This window comes from Lynx canadensis, chromosome E3, assembly GCF_007474595.2.
Source record: "Lynx canadensis isolate LIC74 chromosome E3, mLynCan4.pri.v2, whole genome shotgun sequence".
NCBI lineage: Eukaryota > Metazoa > Chordata > Mammalia > Carnivora > Felidae > Lynx > Lynx canadensis.
The window spans coordinates 9,701,974-9,720,912 of NC_044318.1; the positions used below are offsets into that span (position 1 = coordinate 9,701,974).

General features: G+C 48.9%; 1 protein-coding gene across 1 annotated transcript in view; it reads right to left on the bottom strand.

The window, feature by feature from the left end:
- LOC115504551 overlaps positions 1–18,939 on the bottom strand; it is a 139,760-nt gene that overhangs the window by 57,944 nt on the left and 62,877 nt on the right. The window contains exons 33-38 of the mRNA XM_030301582.1: positions 18,765–18,851; positions 14,957–15,094; positions 14,743–14,862; positions 13,737–13,829; positions 8,862–9,079; positions 6,870–7,063 (exon numbers count right to left, since the gene is read on the bottom strand). Of these exons, the coding sequence (XP_030157442.1) occupies positions 6,870–7,063; positions 8,862–9,079; positions 13,737–13,829; positions 14,743–14,862; positions 14,957–15,094; positions 18,765–18,851 (850 nt within the window). The remainder of the gene's footprint in view (positions 1–6,869; positions 7,064–8,861; positions 9,080–13,736; positions 13,830–14,742; positions 14,863–14,956; positions 15,095–18,764; positions 18,852–18,939) is intronic.

Genomic DNA, 18,939 nt, shown 5'->3' on the forward strand with positions numbered 1-18,939 from the left:
TTAACCCTAACTAACATGTGAACACCGTGGTTGGATTTAGGCCTGCAATTAACTACTTGGATGAACTCCAACCACATTATGTTCAGGCCAAAGACAAAAAAAAAAAAAAAATTCTCATCAAATACTGAATTCTAGTTAATAGGGTTTCCTTTCACAGAGGTACAGGTTAGTGACTCTGCAACTACTTTCTGTGTATTGTAGGGCTGAGCAAATGAGTAATCCACTGTGGATGGTTAGAGCCAGGTTTCTTTCTGTTGGAGAAAGGATGAGAAGGGTGAAAAGGGAAAACATGAGAATGAGCCTTTTGATGATAAATTGAAATTGAGGACATCAGTGTGAACGAATGGTTTTAAACTTATCTGTAGAAAGATACAGAAATGTGTGTGTGTGTGTGTGTGTGTGTGTGTGTGCGCGCGTGCGCCCACGTGTATTTTCCAGGTCAATCCGTTGAGAAAGTCTAGGGCTGATAGTTCAGTAGGAATAAACACACCTAGCACCCAGCTCTTAGTTTCTACATATTATTTTGCATTAAAAGGAACCAAGGATTCTTGGAAATATGGCTTATTTCACGTGAGGGAAAATGTAAAATAAGACAAACATCTTTTGGGTCATAAAGGAAGGGAGTGCTCAAAGAATATGGAAACACATCAAAAAGATACACGATGGGGCACATGGGTGGCTCAGTCAGTTAACCGTCTGACTTCGGCTCAGGTCACGATCTCACGGTCCATGAGTTCAAGTCCTGTGTCAGGCTCTGTGCTGACAGCTGAGCCTGGAGCCCGCTTCAGATTCTGTGTTTCCCTCTCTCTCTGCCCCTCCCCCGCTCATGTTCGTTCTCTCTCTCTCTCTCTCTCTCTCTCTCTCTCTCTCTCTCTCAAAAATATACATTAAAAAAAAAAAGAAAAAAGATATATGATGGGGCACCGGGGTAGCACAGCTGGTTAAGAGTCCAATTTTTAAATTTGTTTTAATGTTTATTTATTTTTGAAACAGAGAGAGACAGAGAGAGAAAGTGCAAGTGGGGGAGGGGTAGAGAGAAAGAAGGAAACACAGAATCTGAAGCAGGCTCCAGGCTCTGAATTGTCCGTACACAGCCTGACGTGGGGCTCGAACCCATGAATTGGTGGGAGACGATGACCTGAGCTGAAAGCGGGTGCTCAACCGACTGAACCACCCAGGCGCCCCAAGAGTTGACTCTTAATTTCAGCTCAGGTCATGATCTCACAACTCATAAGATCAAACCGTGTAATGGGCTGTGTGCTGACAGTGTGGAGCCTGCTTGAGATTCTGTCTCTCCCTCTCTCTACCCCTCCCCTACTTGTGCCAATGCTCGCTCTCTCTCTCCCTCCCTCTCTCTCTCTCTCTCTCTCCCTCCCTCTCAAAATAAATAAATAAATAAACATTTAAATAAAAGACAAATGAGTAGTATCATTTCTATTAACGGTGGGGAGCTTAACCGGACCAGCACTCCCAAGGTAACAATTGCAAACTCTGGGCAAAATGAAAAAACAGCAGTTATCTCAAAGTGACAGGAGAGTAGCCACAAATAGGCAGACCCTGGTTGGGACTTAACACTGGAGGAAATCACCAGCACTAAACGGGCTGTATGTTTTCACTCCAACACCATGAAGGTGGACAACATTTGAACAGCAATCTGCACTCTAAGTGATTAGGGAATCTGAGAACAGAGGTCCAGCTGGCAACAACAAATGGCAAGTAAAGTGGGAAATTCTGGAGGAAGCCACCCAGGGGAAACCCTAAATTCTACCTGCAAACTTCCTATCTTTGCTGATCCCCTGAACTTCACAAGAGCGGAAAAGACTCCAAGCAGCCCAGCAAAAATAAGAGAACTGAACTGATTTCGGCTGCATCCCACCAGAGGGGAGACAGTTTGGGTTCTGAATCTATCCAACTTAACTGTCAGCTAAAATAAGAAAAAAGCAGGGGTGCGTGGGTGGCTCAGTCAGTTGAGGGTCCAACTTTGGCTCAGGGCATGATCTCGTGGTTCATGACTTCAAGTCCCACTTGAGTTCTCAGCTATTGGCACAGAACCTGGAGTGTGCTTCAGACTCAGTGTCTCCCTCTCTCTCTGGGCCTACCCCACTCACTCTTTGTCTCTCTCTCAAAAATAAACATTAAAAAAATAAAAAAAATAAAATAAAATAAAATAAAATAAAATAAAATAAAATAAAATAAAATAAAATATAGTAAGAAAAAAAAACAAAGCCCACAAACAACAACACTCTTCAGAGAAATAAAAAAGAATTCAAGTCTCTTTATCATTGAAAATGTCCAGAATACAATCTCAAGTTGCTACACATACAAAGAAGCAGGACAAGGATTTTAGCAGACAAGGATTTTAGAACAGATCTTATAACTATGCTCAAGAATATAAAGAAAATTTTAAAAAGAATATAAGGAAAATATTCTTGTATTAAATGAACTGATGGGAAATCTCAGCTGTAAAATGGAAATTTTCTTTTTTAAATCCTGATAGTGACTCTAGAACAAAAAATGCAAAATATGAGATTAAAAAATGTATTGGAGCATCTTACAATTTTTGTCATGTGGCATTTGGAGAAGACAGAAGAAAAAGTCATTGAGCTGGAAGATAGATCAATAGACATCTGAAGGAAAAAAAAAAAGGAAAAATGACTTAAAAAAAATCAGGAGAGCTTCAGAGACCTAGAAACAGTATCAAAAGTTCTAAAATTTATCAATTGGAAATCCCAAGGAGGAGAGGAAAGAGAATATGGGATAGGAAAAATCTCTGAAGAAATAATTTTCCAAATTATTTGGAACAGAGAAATCCGTCATCACAGCTGTAGAGTTTAACACCCTCCTCTCATTAATGATACAGTAACAGGACAAAAAGAAAATCAGTGAGCGGCGCCTGGGTGGCTCAGTGAAGATTTCCTAGATGTGTTCAGAGATATGCATACAGGGGCACTCAGTGGCCCTGGGTGGCTCAGTTGGCTGACCATCCAACTCTTGATCTCAGCTAAGGTCATTATCCCAGGGTCATTGAATTGAGCCCTGCGTCAGGTTCCACGCTTGAGTGTGGAGCCTGCTTAAGATTCTCTCTCTCTGCCCCTCTGCCCCTCTCCCCTGCTCCCTTTCTCTTTCTCTAAAATAATAAAAAGACATGCATCTACAAAATATCCTTCAAGAAAAAAGAAAGAACAACATTTTCAGACAAATCAAAATCACGAGGGTTCATGGCTACTTAGCTTGCCTTCCAAGAAATGCTAAAGGTGGTTCTTTAAACAATTTTTTAAGTTTATTTTGAGACAGAGAAACAGAGCACAAGCGGGGAGGGGCAGAGAAAGAGGGATAGAGAATCTCAAGCAGGCTCCACAGTGTCGATGAAGAGCCTGATGTGGGGCTCGAACCCACAAACCGCGAGATCATGACCTGAGCTGAAATCAAGAGTCAGACGCTTGACGGACTGAGCCACCTGGGTGCCCCTAAAGGTGGTTCTTTAAAATGACAGGAAATGATACCAGGAAAAGGTTTTGATCTTTAGGAAGGAAGGAAGAACGCTAAAAATGATGAACACGTGTGCAAATACAAAAGCCATTTTATTTCTCTTAACACCTTTCAAGTCAACACGACTGGAGCAAAAATTATAATACTGTGTTGTCGATTTATAGCGTATGTAGATCTAACAGAGAGGGCAACTATGGCAGAAAGGGCGGGGGAGGATCAAAGTCTAGGTTCTTAAAATTTACGTGACGTGCTCCAAAACAAATGCTAAGCAGAATGTTAAATAATATAAAGAAACAGAAGTTTAAAGGGCAGTAGATAAATTAAACCTGAGTTCTATTTTTTTTAATTTTTCCAAAAGAAGGCAAGAAAAGAACAGAGGAACAATAAATGTGGGAAAAAAGGAAACAAGTAGCAAAAGAGTAGACATAAATTCAACTATAGCTATAATCACATTAAACATCAACTGACTAACTAGTATAATTAAAAGGCAGAGATTGTCAAACTAGACATGAAAGCAAAATCCGGGGCGGCTGGGTGGCTCAGGTGATTAAGCATCCAACTGATTTCAGCTCAGGTCATGATCTCAGGGTCATGAGACTGAGCCCTATGTCAGGCTCTGCACTGACTGTGGAGCCTGTTTAGATTCTCTCCCTCTGCCCCTCCTCAAAAAAAAAAAAAGCAAAATCCAACTATACGTGGCCTACAAGAAACTTACCTCAAATATAAGGAAACAGATATGTTTAAAGTTTTTACAAAATACATACAACGTAAATGCTAATAAAAAAGAATGGCTACCTTAATGGCAGACAAAACAGACTTCCAAAAAGAGAGTCAGATGAGAGAGAGACAGCATATGTCACAACAAATGGGTTGATTCGTCAAGAAAGGATAATAATCATAAATGCTCATGCACCTAATACCAGCATGTCAACATGCATGAAGAAAAATGGGCAGAATCGAAGGAAGAAATAGAGAAATCCGTCATCACAGCTGTAGAGTTTAACACCCTCCTCTCATTAATGATACAGTAACAGGACAAAAAGAAAATCAGTGAGCGGCACCTGGATGGCTCAGTCAGTTAAGCATACCACTTTGGCTGAGGTCATGATCTCATGGTTTGTGAGTTCAAGCCCGGCAATGGGCTCTGTGCTGACAGCTCTGAGCCTGGAGCCTGCTTCAGATTCTGTGTCCCCCTCTTTCTCTGCCCCTCCCTGCTCGTGCTCTGTCTCTCAAAAATAAATAAATCTTTAAAAATAATTTTAAAAAAATCAGTGAGGCTATAGATCAGGAGAACACAACCAAGCATTTGACCTAACTGACCTTTGTAGAACATTACATCTGACAACAGCAGGATACAAATTCCTGTTCAGTGCATAAGGTATGTTAAAAGACAAATTATATATTAGCTTATAAAACAAGTCACAACAAATTTTAAAAGACTGACCCTTGGACCACAATGAAAAGAAATATTAAAAATCTACCTAGGAAATTTTCAAATATTTCGAAATTAAGCAACATACTTCTAAATAGTCCATGGGTCAAAAGAAGAAATCATAGAGAAACGTGAAAATATTTCAAAATGAATAATAATGAAAACACACAACACCAAAATTTGTGGCAAGCAGCTCACAGAATCCTGAGAGGCAAACATATAGTTTTATATACTTCCATTAGAAAAGAAAAGAATCTAAAAATCAATGGCTTGAAAGTCCACCTTAATAAAATAGAGCAAATCCGAATTGAGTGTAAGAAAAGAAAGGGCACAGACAAGAGCTGGAATCAATAAAATCGGAAGGAGACAACCAGAGAGAAAACAAAACCAAACATTGCTTGAGGAGATAAAAATTGACGCAATCCTAGTTAGACTGATAAAGGAGAGGAAAACAAGTAACGACTATCAGGAATGAAAGAAGGAACATACTATATATAGATGCTACGTATATTAAAAGGATAATAATAGATACAATGAATAACTTTATGCCAATAAAACTGACAACTTAGTTGAGATGGACGAATCCCATGACAAGGGTAACTTTCAAACTGACACAAGATGAAATAGAAAATCTCAATAGCTTTACATCTATCCATTTTCCAAAAAACTTTTCCACAAAGAAAATTCCAGATCATGGGTAGAGTCCATCAGACACTTAGAGGAGCATGAATACCAATGTTATACAAACTCTTCTGGATAATAAAAGGAGGAAATGCTCCCATGACCTGTTTTATGAGCTCAGCACACAAAGGAAAAAAATAACAGCTTAACAGTGGAGAAACTTGGCAGACACTGTGTTCATCAAATGACCAAAGCTAACACCACCAATACTGGGACATAGTGCAGTGTCTGCGTGGCACAGTGGGTTAAGCGTCCTGCTCTTGATTTCTGCCTCAGGTTGTGATCTCAGAATTCAGGCTCTGTGCTGAATTCCACATCGGGCTCTGGGCTGACATTATGGAGCGTGCTTGGGATTCTCTCTCTCTCCCGCTCTCTCTGCCCTGCTCGCTCTTGCGCTCTCCCTCTCTCCCCCTCCCTCCCTAAGTAAATAAATAAATAAATGAATAACTTTAAAAAATTCTGGGACATACTGATATTAGGTACCTCCAGATATGACGGCACATCACTACTGTAGCTTGCTTGAAAGTAGTCACGAGGAAGCGTCAGATAAGCCCCAAAATGACTTCCCTGTATCCTTCAAAAATGTAAATACCACGAAAGGGAAAGGAATACTCTATGTTTTCTGATTGTGATAGTTGCATTGTAGGAGGTAGGAGAGTATCTTTACGTGTAAGGAAAAAAACACTGCACTATTTAGGAGTAAAGAATTATCATGTCTGCAACTTAGTCAAACACAGCTCAGGAATCAAGTGTATTCTTATACACAAATAAAAATGTCACAGACACACTTATATATGTGTGTATAGAGAGAGAGACAAAGAGGTAAAGAAGAATGATAAAGTAATTGTGGTAAATGTCAGTAATTGGTGAAGCTGGGTAAAGGGTGTAGGGCATTATTTGTGCTATTCTTGCCACTTTTCTGCAAGTCCGAAATTTTGTCAAAATTAAAAGTATGAGAAAAAAAATATGCTTGGGGAACACTGCTCCCAACCCTTCCTCCTGGATTTTTCTAATGTCCATTAGTACATAAAAGGCTGTGACAAGTCCTGCATAAGGAAACCTATTTGGTGTTTCGTTACAAGATTCACTTTGTCGACGAGGTGTTAATTTCTGACAAAGGGGTGTTGTCAGTATGTGAGATGCTGAAATAGAGTATACGTGGGCTTCAAAACCTGTAGGATCTAATCTACCCTGTATGTAGTTCCACAGAAAGGGCTTTTCTCCAAGACCCCCACTGCCCCTGCCCCATGGCGTTCCCCAGGCTCACCCTCTCTGAATGTCTCCTTCTGCTTCAACACGCCCTTGAGGGTCAGGAGGTGGGGCACAGCTGGCCAGCCAGCCACCGTGTGCTGCGCTTGGCTCTGCAGAGTCAGGACCTGGCCTCCCCTCTGCTCCGCGGAAGCCTTGAGGACAAGCTGTGCTGTGCTCTGGTCCACCAGCACCTTGTACAACAGCCAAACCCTAGAAAGGAACGTGATGGGAATAAAGGCAGTACCTACTCTGTGGGCAGACCGTGAAAGGCGGGTCCCTGCACCCCACTGTCCAGACCCCCCACAGGACTGCTTCTATCAGGCTCTCAGCCCATGGAGACGCAGTCTAACAGCGGCTAACATCATAGGCTTTGCGGTCAGCCAAACCTGAATCTGAATCTCAGTGCTGCTACTCACTAACTGTGGCCTTGGACAACGACAGAACCTCTCTGAGCCTCAGTTTCTTCTATTGCCAAGTGGAGGATAAAAAAGAACCACTGACAATGAGTGGGTATTGCTGATATTTTCTCTATGCATCATATGATACTGAACGATGAGGAAATAAACAGCTTCAAGAAGCCTGGTGTTAAACTTCCTCGAGAGCTGGCGCAGGGGACGTGATCCCTACTGTCCACATAGGATGCTCTATTATAACACACCATGGGAGGCACCTCTCTTGGGGATCAACACCAGAAACAAGATCAGCCATCCTTTCCCTGGTGCAAACCACACAGTTTTGAGAGTGTGTGTTTCCCTATAGCCTTTGCAAGTAATGCCACCGGTTGGTTTCTCTTTTTGCATTGGCTACTAGGATGCTTAAAGACAAATCTTAAGCTGGGCTCCAACCAGTGTAGAAGATCTCGTGGCCTGCATTTTGTTTCCTAAAGCCACTTTGAGCACCTTCCTATTTTCCCCAGTTTTCTTTTCCCTTCATGCTAATTTCCTCATGTGTTTTGAAAAATCTAGGACAAAAGTTGGGAAACTATGGGCCTGTGGGCCAAGACCAGCCCACCACCTGTTTTGTAAATAAAGTTTTATTGGAACACAGCCGCACCCATTCATCCCCATATCAGCTAAGATACCTCTGGGCTACAAGAGCAGGGTGGTTCCCACCAGGACCATATAGTCCATAGATCCAAAAATATTTACCACCTAGCCCTTTGCTGAAAGTTTGTCAATTCCTGACCTAGAACAACATCCATTTTTATAATCTGCCTCAAACCCTTTTTGGACTGGAGATAAGGAAGGACGTTTGGACAGGTGGATGGATGGATGGATGGGTGGATGGATGGACGGATGGATGGATGGACAGCTACAGAGGGTAATTCTGGGGACAAAATCATCCAGAACTATACCTGAAACCTTGGGTCTCCTCAAATTCACAAAAGCTGCCAACGCTGGGGCCGCAGGGGAAACAGGACACTAATACTTAACGGAGACCCAATCTGTGCCAGAAGGTAGCACACCGAGAAGAGCAATGCTAATGGCAGCTGGGGAGTGAATATTCTCGCGGGCCAGTGCTGGTGTGGCGTTCACGTGCGCTGCTCCATTAACCCGAGGACAGCCCTAAGAAGCAGGCTGAGAAAGGGCACAGTGGCTGGCCCGCAACCCAGAGGCTGCGCTAGGATTTGAACCCGGGCTCCAGACCTCAGGATCCTAATGGCCGGATCGCGGCGGAGAAATGGGCATGCGCAGTGAAGGTCAGGAGTTGGCTGTTGGTGAGTTAAGTCCCATACCAGGCTCCGCGCTGACAGTGGGAGCCTGCTTGGGATTCTCTCTCTCTTTCCCCCTCTCTGCCCCTCCCCCACTCATGCTTTCTGTCTCTCTCAAAACGAATCAATAAACTTAAAAAAAAAAGAAAAAGAATGGCCTAAGTAGGGAGGATTTAGGTCTGGTCCCCGAGGGACGCAAGGGGGCGCCTCTGAGCCATGATTTCCCATCTCTCCAGGACACCAGCCCTTTGCCTTCCGAGGTCCCTCCCCGCTCACAGGGCCCCTTGGGACCCTCACCTGGCTGGGGCCACCTTGCTGGACAGCTGCAGCTGAACAGCCCTGGGGGCGTGGAGGACTGCCTGGCGGAGGAGGACACTGGCGCCCCAGGCCCTGCTGCTTCTCCGGGTGTCCTGGATGGTGTCGGCCTCCAGCAGCAGCAGCTCACGGTCGGAGGCGTGCACAGACAGGGAGCCACCGACGCTGTGGTCTTTGTATCGCCGGGCAGTCGCCTGCACCTGAAGGGAGGCAGGAGAGGATTCCGAAGTAGAGGGAGTTCAGGAAGGGTCTGTGGGAGCCAGCTATGTGGGAAGGCCCTTCCTCCTGGAAGCTTTCCTGAGCCACTCCAGCTGTGAGAACCACCAAGCAGGCACACAGGAAAAGAGAGGAGGCAGAGGGAAGAAGGGTGTGGATGGCCTTCCCTGACCCCAGAAGACTCCAGAAGCTCCAGCGCTCAAAGTGGGGAGTGTGCGGTGTACGAGGAGGAGCCATACTGGGGGGCGGGGGGGGGGGGACAGGCAGAGGCAAAGGCTTGGCCAGGCTCCCAGGGGTGGGGGTGGGAGCAGGGACTTCCATCTTGTGCCAAATCCGCAGGAGCTGAAGCCCCTTTTCCTAATCCAGGCCTCAGTTTCCCCACTCGTCCAGCCTGGTAGGTGCAGTGCAGTGATGTGGAAAGCTTGTAAAACTATGCCTGGTCCCTCCATGGACGAACTGATCAAGTGGTCCATCCATGCAATGGGATATTAGTGATAAGAAGCTCCAGAAAGACATGGAGAAACCTTAAATGCAGCTCACAAAGCGCAAGAAGCCAGTCTGAAAGGCTATAACTAACCGGAAGATTTCAACCGTATGACATTCTGGAAAAAGGTAGAACCAGACGTCAAGGGCTCAGAGGTAGCTAGGGGGTTAAGGGGAAGAAGGGATCCACAGATGGAACACGGGGGATTTCTAGGGCAGGGAAACCACTCCGTGTGATACAGTAAAGAAGGGTACATGACATTCTTTGTTTGGCAAAACCCCCCACAACCATACATCCCCCAGAGGGAACCCGGATGTAAACTACAGACTTTGTTTAATAATAATATATTAATACTGGCTCGCCAGTTAGAATGTATTACACTAATGCAAGATACTCCTAAGAGGGGAAACTATGAGGAAGAGGGAACTCTCCGTACTTTCCATGCATCTATTCTGCAAACCTACAAACCACTCTGGAAAATGAAGTTTATTAATTCTTTTTCAAGTATGCCCGGGACCCCCTGACCAATCAACTCAGCGCCTCCAGGGCTGGGGTCCAGGAATGTTCTAAAACCTCCATAGGTGATTCCAACATGGCTTGGGCTGAGAACTTTTAAGTCACAACCATGTCTTCTCCGACTGGGCCTCTGCGGGCCCGAGGACTCCCATAAAGCATGCACCCTCAAGAGAGGCAATATCGCCCCCAAAATGCAAAACCTGATTTATGGAGGGATGGATTAAAAGAAAAAAACTTCTTATGTGTAAATCGTAGATGTGCATACAGCACGCAAACAAACACAGGACGTCTGTGTTATTAAAATTTCAATTAGGGGGTGTGTGGTAGGGGCCGCTGGCTGGTTTGTACATGCGCACCCTGAATGCTGTTTATCGCTCCCTTGAGAATGTACGGATCCCGTGCTCCATCTGAGTTCCCATCAAGCAGGATATGTAGGAAAAACATGTTCAGCGTTCAAGGTCAGGGACTCCAGAGGTGGCCAAGGGGGAGCATCTCCTTTGTAACAAAGAATGTCTGTATGGCAGACCGTGATCTCCTTGGAGCTGGCCATGCAAGGAGGGAAAAGGCAACAGAGAGCTGGCTGGGCTAGATGCCGCGGGTAGATCCCAGCAGTGGATGTTTTGTCCAGTCTGCTGTTCCTGGACTCCCTGTACGTAAGTTTCCCCCAATAATCCTGTTTTCTTTGCCGTATCCGGGTCTTTTCTTCCGTCTCGCTGGGCCATCACGTACCCTCACCTTAGAGTCTTCCCAGGAGCAGTTGCCTAATTGGCAGGCTAGCCATGAGGCTGGAGAAAAATCTCCACGAGTGGTAAGGGGTTGGAAAGGGGAAAAGGGAAAAAAATCCACAGGGAGATATGTCAAGTCGGCCAGTGACCTCTGTGTGGGGAGGGATGGCCCATACGTCAGATGCTTGTGGAGCACCGCACGAGGACAGGGACGCCCTGAAAACGCCAGCCAGTCCAACGCACTTGTTGGAGATGCCGCGCACAGGGGCAGGGGAGGGAAGCCAGAGCGGGACAGCCAGCGAGAGAACTCAGCGTGCCGTCCGGCGAAGCTCGGAGGCCACAGGAGGCCAGCGATTAAGACGCAGGCACCTGACTAACAGGTATTTACCCAGAGGATACAAACATAATTCAAAGGGTTGAATAAGACTCGGCCAAGAGACTGTGCTGTCTGGGACGGGCTGCAGGAGTCAGCAGGACAATGAAAGCACAGATGCTAGAGGGCCTCATGTCAGGCAGGCACCCACACAACGATGCGATCGCACTGTACTCATCACTGCTGACACCTGGCTCAGTATCGACGCGCATCCATTCCCGCAGGTGCGTTCCCCTCTCCGTGGGGATGGCTACGGGCATGCGGTGCCCAGGGCTGGCCCTACTTACCCTGGACTGCACTGGACGCTACACCTGGGACGCTACATCCCTGCCTGCCGGGCCGTCTACTCACTCGCTTACAGGAGAAACCTACCAGCTGGAAGGTGGTCAGGGCCCGACGTAGAACCAAAAACACATCTTAGTGGCTCTGTCCCCTGGCCGTGGTCTTCCCCTCTGCGGCCGCCACGGATGCAAGGGGGCAAGACACACGGCTGCCATCTTTAATTCCTCCTGCAAGGCAATCCCCCTCCTTACCTAGGAGAGTTCCCGAATAAGGCAAGTCGTTCTGCAAACTGGGAGAGCTCGTGATGTGTTAACCGTAACACGAGGGACACGCGCTCTCATCAAAACCGAATGCTGCTCACATACACCTGAACGTTCCCACGACGTCTCCCAAGCCACGGCTAGTTCAAGCACACAGAGTAAACCTGCTGATTCCCTGGCTACTGACCCGGCTTGGTTCAATCGCTCGCCTTCTTCCTAGCAAAATGCTTTCCAGAGTTTCACAATCGTTTGTGTTTCCCTAGCCCCGGGATGCTGCGGCTTGCACCGTGGCTCTGGGATTTGGTTACAGTGCACCTCGGCATACCGGCTCCAGCGACGCCGCGGATGAGAGGCATGAGAAGAACGTGTGGGCCGTCCAGGGTGCACAGGGGTGGAGCGTACGGGACGTGCTGCTGGCTGCTTTGCGCACGTACACCCCGAACAGCCCTGTCCGTCACTGTCTCGAGGATGTCCACATCCTGCGCTCCCTCTGTATTCCCATCAAGCAGGATATGCAGAAAAAAACATGTTCAGTGTTCAAGGTCAAGGGCTCGGGGGGCGGCCAGCCTGGTGCACCTCCTTGATAACAAAGAATGCCCGGATGACAGGCCTTGATCTCCTTGGAGCGCTGGTCAGGCGATGAGGGGGAGGACTGCAGATATTTGCTAGGCTACTTGAGACCCTACAGAAGCTTGCTGTGCACAGAGTCCCGCAGCAGATGCTTTGGGGGGGCTCCAGGAGGGGGACAGAGGCTGACAAGGCTGGGCTCCCGGACCCCACTTCACCCACAGAGATAACGTAAACAAAGTGTGCTGCTGTTTTAAAAAGTGACGATGAAGTCTGAGCCCGTGAGATGACCCAGCATCCCCATCATCAGCTACGTCCGCTTAATGGGGACATGGGCTCCGCAGCCGGACGGGCCGGGTGCCCATCCGGGATCCTCTACCTATATGCTCAGTGACCTTGTACAAGTCACATCACCTCTCTGTCTCAGATTCTCACGTGCCAGATGCTACAACGGCAGAGTCACGGGGTAGCCATGAGAGGAGCCACGTGAAGGGCTGAGAACAGAGCCCGGCACGCGGTAAACACTCAACAGACAGCAGCTCCCATCACAAGGGATTACGGTGACAGCATGGCCTCAAATATGGGATGCCAGCGGCCCTGAGATGTGCCGTGACTTTATGGACCCCGGCGAGAGCAAAAAAGCTGGTAAGAAAACAATGAAGCTATGTGGGTCTGAAGACACATCCTGATTTCAGAGCTGTTGACACATCGTAACAGGTGCCCCTGAGAAGGACCAGCTTTCATAATCGAAAGCTCTTCAGGCTCCTTTATAGAGTTTCCAAAGCCACCAGCACAGGGATGAGCACGCAGCAGGCATTTAAAAACTGCCATCGAGTTCTGAGCCTCACCACAGGTGGGACCACCCGTCTACACCTCCGTCTCCCTAGCCCATGGCCTGATTCCCGTGTACATGGCACATACAGCTTGCTCCATGAAGCAACCAACGTGCGGGGGCTTTCTGAGCACCCACTGCTGCGTGGACAGAGCTCAGCCTTCCTGCCTGGCTCCTTCTCTCCGCCCTTTATTTCCTTGTCAAGTGAACCCCTTCGTGTTTCCACCCCACACCAGGCAAAATACTCTGGGGTCAAAAATGATCAGATGGCCTCCCCCAAACACAGGACAGGGTTTAGAGGACAATTCTGCTTCTCTCCATTTTCAAGGGTGAAATGTGATCGTTCTACCCCCCAGGGAGCCAAAACCCCTTCTGGCCTGGACAATCACTTCCAAATGATGGATTTGGAAACCTCCCTGCCATCTGTTCTTGATTCTGGACTGGCTGTCTGGCTCAGCTTAACATCCTGGGGTGGCCTCCCCCCGCCCCACACCGGGGCCTCCATCGTCCCTTCCTTCCGCCCCATCTCCCAGCAAGCTGGCGGCTCCGAGACAGCACTTGGCAGGCAATTCGAGGTCATCCCAGAGGGCCCACGTCCGTACCTGCAAGTTTGGAGGAAATGGGGGTCTGTGGGGATGGCTGAGCTGCAAGAGGAACACCAAGTGGGAGTCAGATCCGTTCAGCTGGACGGAGACCTGTTGAGAGGCCGAGGGGGCGGGGGAGGGTCAGAGGGAGCAGAGGAGGGAGAGGGAGAACCCCAGAAGGTAGCTGGCTGGGCGCTCCAAGGGGGACGGTCATCCCAGAGTTTGCCCAAAGCCCAGGCCAACAGCACCTTCTGTGATGCTTCTTGGCCCCAGATGTTACTCAGGCTCTGTTACTTGCAAGCGTGAGAAGTACAGCCCCAGACATGGGGCTGGGAAGATAACTCTGGGACCCTGGAACCCCTATGTCCCCTGCCACGGTGCCTGCTCATGTCTCCCATGTCCACGGCTGCATTCTATCTGACCCTGACCAGGAAGTAGGCACTGGACAAGTGGCTTTACAACCGTCGCCTCATTTAATCGTCACCGCTCCTCTCACACGCTGGTATGTCGAACTCCATTTCACAGGTGAAAAAAAATGATATTCAGTGGGGTTGAGTAATTTCCCCAAGGTCACACACCAAGTCCACAGGGTAGCTAAGATTTGAACTTGAAAGCTCTCTGGAGGTGAAGACAGAAACAGTCACCTGTGCGTCCCCAGCACATAGTGCAGCAGAGACCCAACCCGTGTAGAGCGAATGATTGAACAAAGATACCTCTAGCAGCTAAATAGTCACCGAGCTGCATTTTCTGGACACGCAGCGAGAACTACATTTCCCAGCCTCCCTTGCAGCTGGGTGGGCCAGGTGATAAGTTCCAGCCAATGGGATGTGGGCAGGAGTGGCAGGGCCCACTTCAGGGACTGGCCCACGGAAACCTTCTGCATAATTCTCACCGTCCCTTTCCCACGCATACTCCCAAAGTAAGTGCTCCAGGGCCACCTGCCCCCTCTTCAGCCCCCCCCCCACCAGACACCTGCACTCTAACACGAATGCCGCTCCTCCCCCACCAAAGAGGCAAAACTGACCTGGGATGGGACGTTGGGGCTGGCGGTAGCCCTTGCGTCCACACTGAAGTCAAACAGTCCCGGGGGACCCCGTCTGAAGACAACGTCCCCATCCAAACTCAGGGCCTGGGGGAGCCTCAGCTGGAAAGCAACGGTACCGTTTACTCTCTCCCAACGGTTGAGAGCTCTGCTCAGGGGCCACCAAACAGTGTCTGCCCAACCTGGGGACGGGTACCTGGGAGGAATGAGCTGCGTTCAGGGCCAGGCGGTGCCAGATTTCCTCACCCTGAGATCTGTCATGGTGCAGACCCCTTAAGTGCAGCACGACGTTCTGGTTGACTTTCAAGGTGGCTTCCACCTCCCTGCTTTTAGCCTGGGTGAGCGAGAACCAGTGGCATTCAGAGACGTGACTTCCCATTTCCAAGGGCCTGCAGAAGCCACCCCGGGAACCCAGCGGTGAGAACAAAGTGGTCCCAAGATGTCTACCCACCCACTCACAGGGCAGGGAGTGGGACCAAGCGCACCAGGGTCTTTCCAACAGGGATGGTCAAGTCCGGTGCCCACAGGCAGAGTTTGTGGGGTGGGCCTGAGGGGGCAAACTTGAGGGTCTGTGTCTCATTCCAAAGGAGTGTCCTGGTATTAGTCTGTTTTGTTCACTGCTGTATGCCTCGTATTTAATGCAGGACCTGGTGCATAGTAGGTGCTCAATAAATATCTGGAAGAATCCAGAATCACCAGTAATAACCTGCAACCCCAAGGCCAAAGACAGGCTGGAAAAGAGAGAGAGAGGAACAGAGGGAGGAAGGAGGGGAAGTTGCTACTTCTGCTGGCTTTGAAGACAGAGAAGGAACCACAACCCAAGAACCATGGGTGGCTTTAACAAGTTAGCAAAGACGAGGAAACGGATTCTCTCCTGAAGCTTCTGGAAGGCATGTAACTCCAGCAACACCTGATTTTAGCCAGGTGAAACCCATTTGGGATTTCTCATCTCCAGATCTCCAAGGTAAGAGTGTGCTGTGTTAAGCCACCAAGGGCGTGGTACTTTGTGCGGCAGCCATAGCATCCTACCACCCGTGGGGGGATCATCTGTTCACTTAGCAGCCACTAGCCTCTGCCACATGCCAAGCACTCGGGAGCAGCGCGCCATCTGTGCCCATCTGGGTTCACTGAGAAGTTACAAACGCCTTGCCACAGAATTTTATCGCTAGTGTATAACTTTAGAAGAATACACGGCTTTAATTTAGAAACAACAGGGAATAGGAATAAATTCTTCCAAGAGAAGAAAAGGAAAGCGTGCCATTAAACACAGAGAGGGTTTTGAAAAGAACGGGCAGCCAGGGTGCCCGTGGGTGGCTCAGTCGGTTAAGCGTCCGACTTCGGCTCAGGTCATGATCTCCCAGTTCGTGGGTTCGAGCCCCACGTCAGGCTCTGTGCTGACAGCTCAGAGCCTGGAGCCTGCTTCGGATTCTGTGTGTCCCTCTCTCTCTGCCCCTGCCCCACTAGTGCTCTGTCTCTCTCTCTCAAAGATAAACATTAAAGAAGAACGGGCAGCCATACTCAGCTAGATTCAAAGGCTCCCGCCTACTTGGTTCTCGTTTCTTGTTACCAGGTGGGATTTGGGACCCCATGTGTCAGATCTTCTGATTCCTTTTTAATTAGAAGCAGAAATCTGATTTTTACCCCCAAATCTTCCGATGTTCGATGTTGACGATGTTTTAAAACATGTTAAGTGCTAAGCAGGCCAAACAAAACACATCTGGAGGCTGGATCCGGCCCACGGCGCCATTCTGCAATCTCCGGTTTAAACAACACTGAACACCATGGGGAGGTATTTCTGCAGGTGTTTGGGGTCGTCATTATGCCCTCTGTTTCCTGTCAGGAGCTCCAAGGACTTCAGCCTCAAGCCTCTGGCAGCCACCTACAGCCCTGTTTAACTGGTAGGGATGTGAGGCTCCAGAAGGAGAGGTCTCTGTGCTCAATAGCTGGTCCCACTTGACCCTTCAGCAGGCCTCTGTATATCCCGCAAGGGAGAAACCACCACTAAGTTCTTCGTCCAGGGCCTGGCACATAGTAGGTGCTAAATAAATGCTTGCTGGAGAACGGGGTTACCTCCCGGGGCTTCTGCCCTAGAGGGATCAGGAAGGAGTCCGGGATGAGGGCTGAGGGGGCACCCGTCAGGTCCCTGAGGGAGAGGATTACGTTACATCTTGGTTCTCACAACCACTGTGTTAAGAGATGCGTACTGTCTCCATTTTACAGACGGGAAGACGGGGGTCCAGGGTTGTGGAATCTTTTGCCAAGGGCACCTCGCAAACACGAGTCTCATGCCTAGGAAGACGAATGCGAACACATTCTGAGGCAGGGGTTCAGGAAGCTATGGCCAGAGAGTCAGGCCGGGCTCGTTTTCCGTGTATACGGTTGTGTTTGTCAGTGGGGGCTGCTGTAACAACAATCCCAGAGACCGGGTGGTTTAAGCAACTGGAACTTATTTCTGCCAGTTCTGGAGGCTGGAAATCTGAGATCAGGGCGCGCCGGCGTGGCTGGGTTCTGGCTTACACGTGGCTGTCTCCTTACTGTGCCCTCATGGCGGGGAGGGGGGTGTCAGGGGGTGGGGGGCGGCCCTTCTCTCTTCACAGGGGCTCTACCTCGTGAGCTAACCCCACGCCTCCCAATACCTTGACATTAGGCCTTCAGTGTGCAAATCTGGGGGGGGGGGGACACATTCAGTCCATTAGCATAAGTTTTATCAGAACACAGTCGTGCCTGTTCATTTGTGTTTCCTAGGGTGTTTTTTTGTGCGACGAGGGGGTGGAGACCGTATGGTCTATACAGGGAAAAAGAGTTACTGTCTGCTCCCTCACAGAAATAGGTGGTCGACCCCTGCTCTGGGTCAGGGACACGACAGATGTTCAATGGCACTGAGGTGACTATTCATTAAGCACTGACGACGCGCCAGGCCCTGAGGCTCTAAAGGTAAATCGAAGTGCACTCTGGAGATACTGCAGGTGTGGTTCCGGGACCACCCCAATGAAGTGATTCTCGCAATGAGCAAGTCAGATAAAATGCTTGCTGTCCCAGTGCACACACAAGTTATGTTGACACTGCAGTCAACTGAATGTGCACGAAGAGCATCGTGTCTAAAAAACCAATGCATACACCTTAAAGATACCTTATTGCTAAAAACTGCTAACCATCGCCTGAGCCAGTGGTAATCACCGGTCACACGTTACTGTAACAAATACAATAATGAAACTGCGAACTGCTTCAAGAGTTACTAAAATGTGACACGGAGACCCGAAGTGAGCAAACGCTGTTGGTAAAACCCCACCAACAGCCCGGCTGGATACAAGGTGGCCACAAACCTTCAATTTGTATTTAAAAAAAAAAGCAAAATCTGCGAAGCGTAATAGAGTGCCATCGGATGAGGTATGCCCGTAAAACAGATATGGTACTGAACACGAGTCTTACAGACTAGCAGGGGAGAAAGGAATTGGTCAAAGAATCCTATCAAAAGAGAACCGAGATCTCCAACAGGAGCCAGAAGCAGAGGTGGGGGGTGGTGCAGGAGGGGTAGCTGGGGGATGGGAGGTGGTCTGGGGTCGCGATAAAGCTTCCCAGAAGACGTGACGTATGAGCTGAACCCCCAACAATGAGTAAAGGGATGAAGGTAAAGCTGAAGGAGAGAGGAACAGCTCCAGGCACAGAACATACAAGGGTCCTGGGGCAGGAAAGAGCCAGGGGAGGAAGGGAAAGGAGGCAGCAAAAGGGAGAGAGTGGTCTCAGGTGGCCTGGAGGGTCAGCGAGACCAGCGGGGCAGAGCTGGGGTCTGTGTCCAGAGAGAACTGTGACGAGGGGCATGACTTTAAGCGGGCATATTAAAAAGCACCCTCTGGCAGCCACGCAGGGTAGAAGAATGGGGACAGAGTGGAACAGAAAACCCGGGTAGGAGAGCATTCTGCTCGCCCAGGGCGGAGATGACGGCACTTGGATCGTGGGCCGCTGGGGTGCAAGGTGCCTGGGGCCTCCGGGGCCTTCTCACTTACGGCGTGCTGACTCCAAGCAGCAGCACAACCCTCCGCGTTCCCAGGGACGGTCTTGCTGCTGTACGGGTGGGTCAGGCCCACACACACCTGGGAGGGAAAAGCACACACATGCGCGCGCGCGCACACACACACACACACACACACACACACACACGCAAGGACAGGTCAGAAGCAG